Raw genomic sequence first — 13,661 nt, 5'->3', positions numbered from 1 at the left:
CAAGGAGCAAAATTCAACTCCATTTACAAATGTTACAGCCTGGGGCAGTTACTACCAAAGTAGTAACAGTTTTACACAGTATTTCTCAAATGAGTTAACCACTACTAACAGATAGTAGCACATATTTGCTAACTAGACACACACATTCAGATGCATTTATAGGCACTAACACCCTGCTAGCTGTTCCAATGAACTTTTTTGCCATTAACACACTGTGTCATCTATTCTTCAACTTACAACAAAAGTTGAAATACAGTCAGGTACACTAACACACTGTGGCAGTTACTCTCAAAGCAGATACAGCCTTATACTGGTTATTCCAATGAAAATTTCAGCCACTAACACTCTTTAACATTTATTCTTTAACTTGCTTCAAAATGCTCAACTATATTTACATGTGCTAACATACTGTGGCAGTTACTCACGAACCGATACAGTTTTGTACTGACTGTTCGAATAAAATTTTTGACACTTAACACTATGACAGTTGCGAAACCAAAACCAAGGAGACAAACCAATGAAGAACCATTGGAAACCTCTGAACCCTGTCACTGGCTTTCAACTGGACAGTGAAGGATACTTAACTTAGTGTATCCCTGCTGTTCTTGGCTCATAGCAGGTTGTACCAGGGTCCTGCCACACTAACTAAATTGCACTTCTCAATTACAACAGCCACTGTCGCTTCCTCTCTGTCACTTCACACACCAGGCCCCAATTGACAGTATGTTGCATTTCAAATCTGTGAGTCGCACAAGCAACTGCTTCCACTGCCTGTCACCAAGCAACTACTGCTCGCACCACTCATAGATGTTATCACCACGGTCTGTTTCCTAGCCACCACCAGCAAATCTCTGTGGCGCGCATCAATACTAGGGACATATCAACAGACATGCGAAGTTCTTTTATTTTTTACTCACTTTCATCTTCTTTGTGTGAAGAGTAACTGATGTAATAATTCACAGATTTCATGAAAATACTTCAAGAAAACACTGGACGAAGAGAACCACTGAGATTTTGTACAGTTAAGGAATATCATTTGTTACTGGTAAGGAAAATATATGGCACACAGTTAGTGAAATGCAAGTTGTTGGTACCTGTTAAAAATATGTTTCTGCTTGCCATTGTGGAAGTTTACAAGAAGGTACAAGAAGGGGGGAGAGGAGGGGGGAGGGGACTTCACAATAATGAGGATTCATGTTAGATAACAAAGAAATACACCTGCAAAACAGAATTTTTTCCTGATGTAAATGATTAAGTAAAGATACTAGAATCTTGAAACATCATACCCAATTAAAATTGTGTTCTCAACTGGAAACTAACCCAAAACTTTGTCTTTCACTGGCAAGATGTCAAATGTTTTTAAGCCGTAAGTAAAATAATTAATGAATATACCGAGACAATTGAAATTTTATGATATTGGACCTCGAATGTGGATTTCCTGCTTTTTGTGAGCAATTATGCCATTTGAGCACTTGGCAGTCTGGCAGCATATCTGGTATTGAGTCAAGATTTGACATGTTGGCATTCAGTTGGTAAGAGAGCACTGCACATGAAACTGTCTTAATCATTAGGCTACCTAACCACACTACCAGGCCTGACTCAACCTGCTGTTGCCACTGATGGTTCCACTAATGGTTCCCAATACCGCCGCCGCCGCCACCACCACTACTACTGCAGGTTATCCCATGGCTACATCCCACTGGAGGAATGGACTGTGTGGATTATTGTGAACTACCCTATCACTAATTCAAACTGAATTAAATGTTCGGAAATGAAGTGAATGGTTCCATGGGAGTGAAATCAATGAAGACAGAATGACATGAAGTGTATCGATGCAAATTGTTAGATATGCTGAACCTGCACTGTAATTAACAAGTGACAACTGAGAAAATTAGTACTGTCAGTGACAATGAAAGTTTGAGTCAGGCTTTGAGGCATGGTTAGACAGTTCAATGGTTAATGCAACTAACTGCTCATAATAACCAGAAAATATGGGTTTGAATACTGGTCAGGTACAAATTTTCTATTGCCACTACATATTGCAAGTTCAACACATCTGAAAGGCTCGTTCCGATATCATTCCACGACACTTCATATCCATTCATTTCATGCCATCAATTCATCCACTTCATTTCACAATAATTAATATTCTAAATGACGGTTCATGGCTGTATTTATGTAGCTTTAGAATACGACACTAGATTTTCATACTCTACTTCTACATCTACATAAATACTCCACAATCCATTGTACAGCATGTGGGGCAGTGGGTATCCTGTACCACTACTAGCCATTTTCTTTCTGTTCCATTCGCAAATAAAGCGAGGGAAAAACTAGTCTGTGCAAGTCTCTGTATGAGTCCTAATTTCACGTATCTTATCTTCATGGTCATTACACACACCACTTCAAATGCCAGTTCTCTGAATTTTCTCAATAGTGTTCCTCGAAAAGAATGTTGCCTTCCTTCAAGGGATTCCCATTTGAGTTCCTGAAGCACCACTGTAACACTTGGGTAGTGTTCGAACCTACCAGTAACAAATCTAGCAGCCTGCCCATGAACTGCTTCAATATCTTCCTTTAATCAGACCTGTTACAGATCCAAGACACTCAAGCAGTACTCAAGAATAGGTCACACTAGCATCCTATATGCAGTCTCCTGCACAGGTGAACCACACTTTCCTAGAATTCTCCCAATAAACTGAAGTCAACCATTAGCCTTCCCTACTGCAATCCTCAAATGCTCATTCCATTTCATATTGCTTTGCAGCCATACACCCAAATATGTAAATGACAAGACTGTGTCAAGCAGGGCACTACTAATGCTGTATCTGAATTTTATGGGTTTGTTTTTCCTATTCATCCACATTAACTTACAATTTTTTTCAACATTTAGACCTAGCTGCCATTCATTGCACCAGCTAGAAATTTTGTCTAAGTCACCTTGTATCATCTTACAGCCACTCAACTTCGACACCTTACCATACACCACAGCATCATCAGCAAACAACCGCAAATTTCCGCCAAATCATTTATATATATACAGAATAATAGCAGTCCTATCACACTTTCCTGGGGCACTCCTGACGACTGCATATAAGACACTGGTGTGACCTATTCTTGAGTACTGCCCGAGTGTTTGGGATCAGTAAGAGGTTGGATTAAAGGAAGAAACTGAAGCAATTCAGAGGCATGCTGCTAAATTTGTTACCGAAAGGTTCGAACAACATGTAAGTGTTACGGAGATGCTTCGGGAACTCAAATGGGAATCCATGGAGGGGAGGCAATGTTCTTCTCAAGAAACCCTATTGAGAAAATTTACAGAACCGGCATTGGAAGCTGACTGCCAAATGATTCCACCAACATATATTGAGTTTAAGGATCATGAAGATAAGATACGAGAAATTAGGGCTCATATGGAGGAATATAGACAGTCGCTTTTCCCTCGCTCTATTTGCGAGTGGAACAAGAGAGGAAATGACAGCTGAGGTACAGGGTGCCCTCCATCAAGCACCGTACAGTGGCTTGCGGAGTATCTATGTAGATGTAGATGTAGAGGTAGATGCAGATGCAGATACCCTCGTCTTTGTTGAACACTCGCCATCAAGGACACCATGCTGGATCCTATTGCTTAAAAAGTCTTCGAGAGACTCGCATACCTGTGGAGCTATTCCATATACTCGTACTTTGTTTAACAGCCTGCAATGGGGCACATTGTTAAACACTTTTTGGAAATCTAGAAATATGGAATCTGCCTGTTGCCCCTCATCCATATTTCACAGTCTATCACATGAGAAAAGGGCAAGCTGAGTTTTGCATGAGCAAAGCTTTCTAAAACCATGCTGATTCGTGAAATAAGATTCCCTGTCTCAAGAAAGTTTATTATATTTGAACTGAATGTACTCAAGAATTCTGCAGCAAACCAATGTTTAGGGATACTGGTCTGTAAATTTTTAGGTCCGTTCTTTTGCCTTTCTTGCATGGAGGAGTCACCTGTATTTTTTCCAGACGCTTGGGACTTTGCACTGGGCAAGAGTCACAATAAATGCAAGCTATGTATGGGGCCAATGCTGTAGAGTACTCTTTGAAAAACTGAACTGGGATTCCATCTACACCTGCTGACTTATTTGTTATCAACTCTTTCAGTTGTTCTTCTACACCAGGGATGTCCATTACTGTGTCGTCCATACAGGAGTCTGTTCCAGGGTCAAATGATGGTATGTTTGTACGTTAACTGTACCTGCTCTGATTACCACCAGTGCATTGAAAAATTTATTTCTTTTTGGGTGAAACTGTCATGATAAAAAGTGTCATTTAAGAATTCTGAATGTATTAGTATCAGTTTATTCATATTTACAAATGATGTTTAGTGTTAAGTTTATGAAGTAAGATATAGCTGCTAGTCTACATTAGGCTCTGTTTCCAGAGAGTTAATCAGACACTATATTATGCATCTTCTATTTGTTATTTCCAATGAACACATGAACACTTTCTCACAAATAACTTAGGATAAAAGACTTATAAGGAAACATAATAGAAACAAAGTGCAACTTGTTTAGTGTTTGGGAAGCACAAACAATAATTGCTCTGGCTAGTGTAATATTATTTTGCCTTTTAATTTTATTTACAAGTTATGTAGTGGTGTGAATAAAATCTGTGTCAGCTTCAACACAGCTATAACTAAAGGACTTAATACACAGCAACCTTCATTTTTAATCATTTGTATTCGCTTTATAATGACTCGCAAATTTCCATTCACTGTCTTTAAGTGTAAGTTCAAGTTTTCATAGGCTAGGAAAGGACAGTTGTGAGGGCAGGTCTTAGTTGTGCTTGGGTAGCTCAGTTGGTAAAGAACTTGCCTGCAAAAGGTAAAGGTCCTGGATCCGAGTCCCAGTCCAGCACATGTTTTTAATCTGCCAAAAAGTTTCTTATAAAACGCCTGCAATGTACTGTAGGTAAGCCATAATTTATCCATTGTAAACCTTTATGTACAAAAATTCAGGCTGCATAGTTTGTGTTCACATAACTTGAAAGTAATCGGTCAATTGACTTAATTTTGACCAATATTACATTCCAATACCTGTATTTTATATTCCTGCTGGAGTACCATATGGTATATAAAGGGGACAAGTTGTTAGCAAAAATCTCACAGTCGTTTGTTCAAAGGCTTAAATGTCAAAGTTCTTCACCAAATGCTTTGAAATTTTGTCCATCTTTTTATATACCTGTTTCTAAATGTATATAATATATAAATAAATATGTAATATATAAAAGGAAATTTCAGTCATTTTGATTGCAATTAAATTCTTTTTTAACACCTGTCCAGAAGATTATACTGTGATTTTTTCACATTGCAAGCAAGGTTTCAGCATATTCAAACAAGCTATGATTGTGGGAAATAATACTTTCAACATACACCAAAATTCCTGACTAACAACAGCCTCTTACTCTGTCCCATATCACCCATCTATTCCTGGCCACCACCAATCGTGAGCTTTCTTACGGACATTTACATATTCTTATGCACTTACATGACATTTCAGTTCATTTTTTTATGCAGTATCAATACTGCAGGGAGAACAACTTTCAGTCAGTCTTAATGTTCTCTAGAAACCTGAAGTGAGTATTTCAGTTTCCCAGCTGGCCACTTCGAAATTCAGAAATAAGAAATCACAAACAACATTTCCTTACCTGTTTTTGGCCACAGTGCATTCACCGCTATTCCATCTTCCTTAAATTCATCTGCCATCCCCAATACACACATTGACATCCCATATTTGGCCATAGTATATGCAACATGGTTTTTGAACCAATGAGGAGACATGTTCAATGGTGGACTAATATTTATTATATGAGGATTTTTGCTATTCTTCAAGTATGGCAAGCACACTTTTGATCTGAAATAAAAGTGACATATGTATCTATATATGTATACATATGCATGTTATATTTTTTGAATGAGTTTTATAATAGAATCCAGTGTACCACATTATGTGTAACAATGAAATTAGTAAAAATATTCTTATTCCTCAAATATCTCATTCTCCTTGAATCATCTCCTTGATCATTCATGGAATATACTAAACAGAAGTAAATATATTCCCTAAACAAATGACTTGTCTCATAAGTTACTGGTAGTTCTGGTTTAATATTGTCCAAATGTCAAGTTACAAGTCCCAAATATTGTTTGCATGACTTTCTGCTACTTAAGGGCTCATCTATACTGTGAGTTGTTACTTATAGTCTTTATTTTGCTTACATGCTTTGCTTACAAACTGGAGATGTTTGTCACATAAGATGTATTAAATGATTAAATTTTCATTCCATTCATAAGTGGTGTCCATTATCTACATCAGTACGAGATGTGACCCCCACGGGCACAAATACATTCTTGTATTCATTGTGGTTTGGTAAAAAAATATCAGTTCATGAAGAGTGCTGGCTGAGGAAGATATGAAAGTATATATATCTTCCATCATCACATCCCAGACATTCCTCATGGTGTTTATGGTGTGAACTGCAATGTGGGGTCTTTCATTATTCTGCAAAAATATGCTATTTGGTACCATGGTCATAAAGGGTTTGACAACAAAGTTTAACACTGCACTTTGATTCCAGGAATTGGAGAGGTACAGGTCTCAAGAATCACTGGCTGTTTCTTGTAACCTTTCAATAAATTATCTATGAATATGTTGACACTGGACTGAAAGCTACAAACAGAAACAAGATTGATAACTTGAATACACAGTATTACCGTTCCACAATAATATTTAATAGTTAATTATGAACCAGCTTTTAGCTTCCAAGGCCATCGTCAGATAAGACTCATTACTGAAAACCACAGTGTGTCATTTAATTTCCCAGTTAACTTTGGTTCTACACAATGCAAGTATGTGTAGTCTGTGACATGGTGTCAGTGGTAATTGACATATGGTATCACAACATCTCAACCCAGTTTCCAGAACATGTTCCTGATAGTGGTTCCACACTGCCTGTAACCTCAGTTACAATACTGGCACTATGTAGTTGGTGTGCACTATGTACCCATACAAACTCATGTTGCAGAATATAAGGTCTTCACTCTATACTAAATTCTCAGAACTGTGCAAGACCTTTACTTGCAAAATCTTTGCATTTACTGTTTATGTATGGATATGTATATCAATCATATCAAGATATGTATGCTGTCAGTTGCCTGTAGTTATCATTATTAAATGGTTATCTGCTAATGGATTGTCACTGAACCGGCTTAAAACACAACACAGCCAATTTTTTTTACTGCTCAAGACCTCACCACACTGTTAGAAATAATGCACGAGACAAAATCAATAAATGAAACAGAATATCTAAATTCTTGAGTTTTTATATTTACTGAATTAGAATTCAAATGTTGCAAATAATGTTAAATGTCTCAGCACTGCAAATTTTTCCCTACGGGTAATAGCAGTCTTTGAAGATGACAATTCAAAAAGATAACTTACCTCTCCTATTTTCATTCACTAATTTGTTTTGGCATCATATTCTGGGGAAACTCTTCAACGATGATGAAAGTTTTGCACAAAAACATTTTGAAAATTTGTGGTAGGATCTTATGGGACCAAACTGCTGAGGTCATCAGTCCCTAAGCTTACACACTGCTTAATCTAACTTTAACTTACGCTAAGGACAACACACACCCATGCCCGAGGAAGGACTCTAATCTCCGATGGGGGAGGGGGGGGGGGGGCGCATGGACTGTGAGAAGGTGCCTCAGACCAAACGCCTACCCCGCGCACCACACACAAAAACATTAATAAGGACAATATGTAGTGGGTCCTCACTACATCATCTGCATAATGTTAGATCTATTTTTTTATACTTCAACCTTAAAATACTTACACCAAAAATGTGCCTCTGGTATTTATCTGATGCATAAGGTCATATCTCTTCATTTCTGTATTAAGGGTCCCAGTAAGTGAAATTGCACTTGCATTATTTATCACTATGTCAATGCCTCCAAATTTTTTAACAGCTGCTTCTACAGCTGAAATTACTTGCTTCTCATCACGAACATCAACAATGCATGGCAGACATTTCCCTCCTGCAGCCTCAACTGAAAATAATATGGCACATCACTACACATTTTTTCACTGTGCACAATACACTTATCCACATCAACAGGCAGAATAAATGTTGCATAGAAAAGAGGAAATGTGTTTCCCTGCAAACATATCATTATGCAGTGTATTTTAGAGCTACACGAGAAAGTCAGGATTAGGAACTGCGTTATTGCATAATAGAGTATGTATTTATACATTTGCTACTTACCTAAAAGACAAAAAAATGTCTGTCATAAAGGTCATATTATTTTAATAATACTGCTAGAATACATCACTGAATACTGAACTCTATTCTTTACACAGAAATCTGTTCACAGTAGCATTCATTTTTTCATATATTAAATACAGGTATAGTAGAACTCATTAAATGTGCTCCATCTCTGAATGAGATGGTCTGCATTATAACCACCTATGGCTGACTTTAGCCATCATCAATGGATTCCATTCCCCCCCCCCCCCCCCCAACCATAAGTCTGGAAGTCAGAGGGGTACAAAACTTAAGTACAATGGATGTTCAAACAATTCATACCTCACATCCAGAGCCACAACAAAGTCATCCTGCATCCCTACCATCATTCAGCACAGAGAAAGACACGATTTTCATTGCTTTGGTACGTGTCAGTGTTTTATTCATGCTACAACAACAAAATGCCTAATACATAAGTAATGCCTATTTGCGGTTGTCTTAGGACTTTATTCTTCAGCGACGCATCCAATGTGCAATGGCAGTGCATATGTATGTTTGTTTACATGGAGATTCAACAGAGTATAAGCACGATGCCCAATAACTCAAATAATACAGGGTGGTTATAATTAAACTTTTGCTACTTGAGAGGGCCCACATGAAAAACAGTGATTGTAGGACAATAAAACTTTGTGGAAACATTTTTAACAACATGAAGAAAACAAATAATGAATAAACCACTGAAAGCAACTAATTTTATTTTCCACACGAGAGGGTAGCATTTGTTAATTACGAGGGCTACCCACAAAGTACATTACGTTTTGGAATTAAAAATAAATAAAGTATTGGAAATTTTTTTTTATTATATACAGATGAAAGCCACACTTAAATACTACTTTTCAACATAGTTGCCATTTAAATTAAGGCACTTATCATAGCGATGGACGAGCTTGGAAATTCCTTCGTCACAAAATTCGGCCGCCTGCGCCTTCAACCACGTAATGACTGTCTTTTGGGACAGAAAAGGTGTGATTTTTGTGGATTTCCTGGAAAGAGGCACTACAATAAACTCTCAAAGGTATTGCCAAACTCCGCACAACCTCAAAAGAGCAATACAAAACAAGCGCAGGGGAAAGTTGGGCTCAAAGATCTAGCTGATTCACGACAACGCCTGGGCCCACACGGCAAATGCCACTCGTGAAGTTCTCGAATCTTTTAAGTGGGAGTTGTTGCCTCATCCGCCATACAGTCCGGACCTGGCACCGAGCGACTTCCACTTATTCCCAGCAATGAAGAAGTGGTTAGCTATGCAGCATTTTGATGACGACACACAGCTTCAAGAAGAGGTAACCACGTGGTTGAAGGTGCAGGCGGCCGAATTTTACAACGAAGGAATTTCCGAGCTCGTCTAGTGCTACGATAAGTGCTTTAATTTAAATGGAAACTATGTAGAAAAGTAGTATTTAAGTGTGGCTTTCATCTGTATATAATAAAAAAAATTTCCAATACTTTATTTATTTTTAATTCCAAAACGTAATGTACTTTGTGGATAGCCCTTGTACATACCAGGTTACGAATGTTGCTCAATGTGATGACCATCTGCATCCATGACAGCCTGGAAGATTATACGGACATCATTTCAAAATTGTTCACAGCACTTTTCGAATTGTGGACCACGGAATATTCAGCTGTTATGACATAGCTCATGCACCACTTTAAGATCACACATTGAGTCCAGCTTTCTCAGCCATGGTAACAGTAACTTCTTCAACAATTTGTGGCACAACTGGCCATCAGCCTCTTTCAGGAGCAATGGCCAAATCACCAATTAATTCAAACTTCTGAATCATTCTTCACCCCCCAAGTCTTGAAAGCAGTCCTCTCGGTATCCCTTTAATGCATCAATACTTGCGAAGAGCAGCAGAACTATTGGTGTTGTTTTGATAAAACAACTTTATGAGTAAAAGCCCAGCTCACCTAGCCCAGATCCATGTTGACCGTCTGCAACTGTAATGCACACTATTGCTTGTGTTTCAACACTATGTCATCATAGCAGTACCAGTGCCAAACAGCAAGTCTTGTGACACCAATAACACCACAAACCCTGTACTGCACAGTCTGAGCATTATCTCTATAAAGTTAGGTATCAATATGGTAAATAATTTTCTATCTCCACTGGCTCAAGTAGTGAAAGTTTAATTCTAGCCCACCCTTTATTATTAATTAACCACAGAAGGTTTATTCCTGAATTCTCAAATTTAGAGGGGGACAGCAGTCAGCTGCAAAAATTCCATAATTTATTGCAGATCTAGATTTTGACAATAACAGTCATCGGTGCATTACCAGAAGAGTCATGTAGGTACCAACATGTTGGAGTATAAACTTGTGATAAATGACAAGACTTTATATGGCAGAAACAAAACTCCGACTGCAATGGCCTTAGTTTTGTTTCTGCCACGTAATGACTAATGTAATTTGTCACGCTCGTGTCATTTGCCACAAGTTTATGTTCCGACATGTTGGTCCCTATATGACTCATCTGATAATGCACTGATGATCATGTTAAAGTCTAAATCTAGATCTGCAATAAATTATGGATTGTTGCAACTGACTGCTGTCCTCCTCTAAATTTCAATATTCAATGGTCACTGTGCACACAAGCATCCAATGTATTTTAGTTTAGTTAATCGTGAATTGTTTTCTATTTACGCAGCAGATAATACCAACTAAAACTTGGGAGCAGCACAACCATGGGCTGGAAGGACAATAAGTTACTTATCTACTCCAGTTTTTCTGTTTTCTTCCTCCACTGTGTCATCTTGCTCCTGTTGTGAGTCAACAGAAATCTGAAGCCTTTGGTCAAATTTGATTCAGCACCTGCTTTTGCTGACATCTGAGATCCTACGATACCATAACGAACAGCATCAAGAACTCCACTGTTGGACATGATTGGGCTGTGTAGGCAGCAGCTGTGTGAACCAAGTGCACTGAGGCCTGTTCCACAATAATAGTATCGTTATATACTGGCAGCTTCTTGTTGGCAGAAGGTAGGCACACAACAGGTAGAAGAATTCACATCTCTCTTCCTATTAATTCTTGAACTGCATTTTTCCTCTTTTCCATTCAGTTTTTGCACCTCCTCATGTCAGCCCATTTGACAGGAGCCTATCTTACTACCTCCTCATCATGACACAGATTAAATCCCTTCACTTATTCACAGTCAAAGCACTTTTTGTCATAATAATAATAATATGCAGATAGAGCTATTTCATTCAACTGTACCTCCCAATCAGTCAATACTTTACTGCACATTTTTATACTTGTGTCCATGGTTGCCATTTACGTTGTCTTTCTCATGAATTATCTTCAAGAAAACTATGCTACATTTTAATTCTGCCAACTATTTCTTTACTGTAGGAAACTGCCAACTATTTCTTTACTGTAGGAAATGAAGTAACAGACCCATTATAAGCCTTTGGATGAACTGTAAGCAGAGGCTTCTGCAGCCGTTGTCACAGACAATAAAATTCTTCTGGGTATGTGACCGAACTGTCAATGTGTAAAATTCTCTAACATTTTGGCCAGTATTGCAAATGGGCTTCCTCAGGGTGTTCTTGATAATTTGTATACCGACAAGAACCTTATTGAGTTTGGATGAACTATTCAAAACAAAGAATTTTACAATGGCACAGTATTCTATTTTAATAAAGGCAATTTTTATCGTCAACTATAAGGTTGGTTTGATGTACTTCAAACCTGTTCTCCAGTCAATGTTATTGTGCACCATCTCCAACATAACGAAAGTAATATATCACTGATTCACTGATATCAGCATTCTTTCTATAGCTAGCCAAGCACTAGTCACATTGTTCTCATTATTTTATAATGTTAGGAAAGTTCTCTAACATAATAATGGCAGATCCAACAATAGTGCTCAGCTGAAAACTAAATAACCTCCTAAATGACACCTGAAATGCTACTAATATACTTTAACATGCTGTGTCAGGTTATCCCACATTGGCCAAATGGCGATGTTAAAAAGCGGTAATAAAACTTGGTTAATGCCATGAGAGGATAGTACTTTGTTAAATGCATGATAAACCTGTGTGCAGACACAAAGAACACAAAAATGCAAATATAAAAACCACAACATTTGACAACAGATGATGAATTTATTTGAAATTCAATGTAAAACTTACTGTATGAAATGACTAAGTAAAATGAAAGAAGAATATACTATGGTATACGAGTAAACAAGACAAGTAATTATGGAATTTAAGCGCCATTACAGCCAATCAATAATAACAAACCTACTGCACTAGATGATATACTTATTACACTTTTATACTGACAGCATTCTGAAAAAGATAGATTGCTGTTCACCATAAAGATGACACGTTAGGTTACAGACAGGCACAACAAAATGACTGTTACATACTGGTCAAAGCCTTTTCCAGAAAAGAAAGGAAAAAACACACACATCAACACAAGCACACACACCCCTCGTGCACACATGACTCCCATCTCCAGCTGCTTTGGCCAGACAGCAACTGCTGCATTGAGCAAAAGCAGCAGTCTGCAGTGGGGCAGGGAAGGTGGAGGGATAGGAGGGGACAGGTGGGGAAGAGAAAAGCCATGTCTGGCAGAGCATGCAGGGATTAGAAGGTGGCAAGACAAGGCTGCCAGGCACAGCATCAAGAAGCTTTGAGAGTAACAGGGAGCGGAAAAGAGGAGGAGCAGAGGGAGGAACAGACTGGTGAGTGTGTTGGCAGAGAGCGGTGCACAATGATGGTGAGAGGATGTAAATTGGAAGGAGGTAATAGGGAACAGGGGGCAGAAACCATTGGGCAGAGGATGTGAGGAAAGTAGGTTACTGTAGGTTGTGGCTTGGATTACTCTGGCATTGGAGAATGTGTTTTAAGGTAACTCCCATTTGCACAGTTCAGAGAAGCTGGTGGTGGAGGGGAGGACCCAGATGGCCCGGGATGTGAAGCAGGCATTGAAATCAAGCGTGTTATGTACAGCTGTACGTTGTACACTTTACTCTTGGCCACAATTTGTCAGTGGCCATTCACCCCAGTAGACAAATAGTCGGTAGTCATACCAATATAGAAAGTTGTGCAATGATTGCAGCTGAGGTTGTATATGACATGCCTGCCTTCACAGGTGGTCTGGCCTCTGATGGGGCAGGGTAAGTTTATGACAGCACTGGAATAGGTGTGCTGGGTGGATGGATTGAACAAGTCTTGCACCTGGTTCTTCTGCAGATGTATGATAATCATGGTAAGGGCTTGTGACTGGGAGTGGCATATGAATGGACAAGGATACTGCAGAAGTAAGGTGGGTGATGGAACACCGCTTTAGGTGAGGTGGGAAGGATC

General features: G+C 38.6%; 1 protein-coding gene across 2 annotated transcripts in view; it reads right to left on the bottom strand.

Annotated features, from left to right (window-relative positions):
• Positions 1-13,661, bottom strand: part of LOC124721438 (hydroxysteroid dehydrogenase-like protein 2) — a 50,524-nt gene that overhangs the window by 22,363 nt on the left and 14,500 nt on the right. For both annotated transcript variants that reach the window (XM_047246415.1, XM_047246416.1), the window contains exons 3-4: positions 7,876-8,089; positions 5,689-5,894 (exon numbers count right to left, since the gene is read on the bottom strand). In XM_047246415.1, the coding sequence (XP_047102371.1) occupies positions 5,689-5,894; positions 7,876-8,089 (420 nt within the window). The remainder of the gene's footprint in view (positions 1-5,688; positions 5,895-7,875; positions 8,090-13,661) is intronic.

This window comes from Schistocerca piceifrons, chromosome X (assembly GCF_021461385.2).
Source record: "Schistocerca piceifrons isolate TAMUIC-IGC-003096 chromosome X, iqSchPice1.1, whole genome shotgun sequence".
Classification (NCBI taxonomy): domain Eukaryota; kingdom Metazoa; phylum Arthropoda; class Insecta; order Orthoptera; family Acrididae; genus Schistocerca; species Schistocerca piceifrons.
The sequence above is the reverse complement of the archived record's forward strand: the minus strand, read 5'-3'. Positions and strand labels throughout refer to the sequence as shown.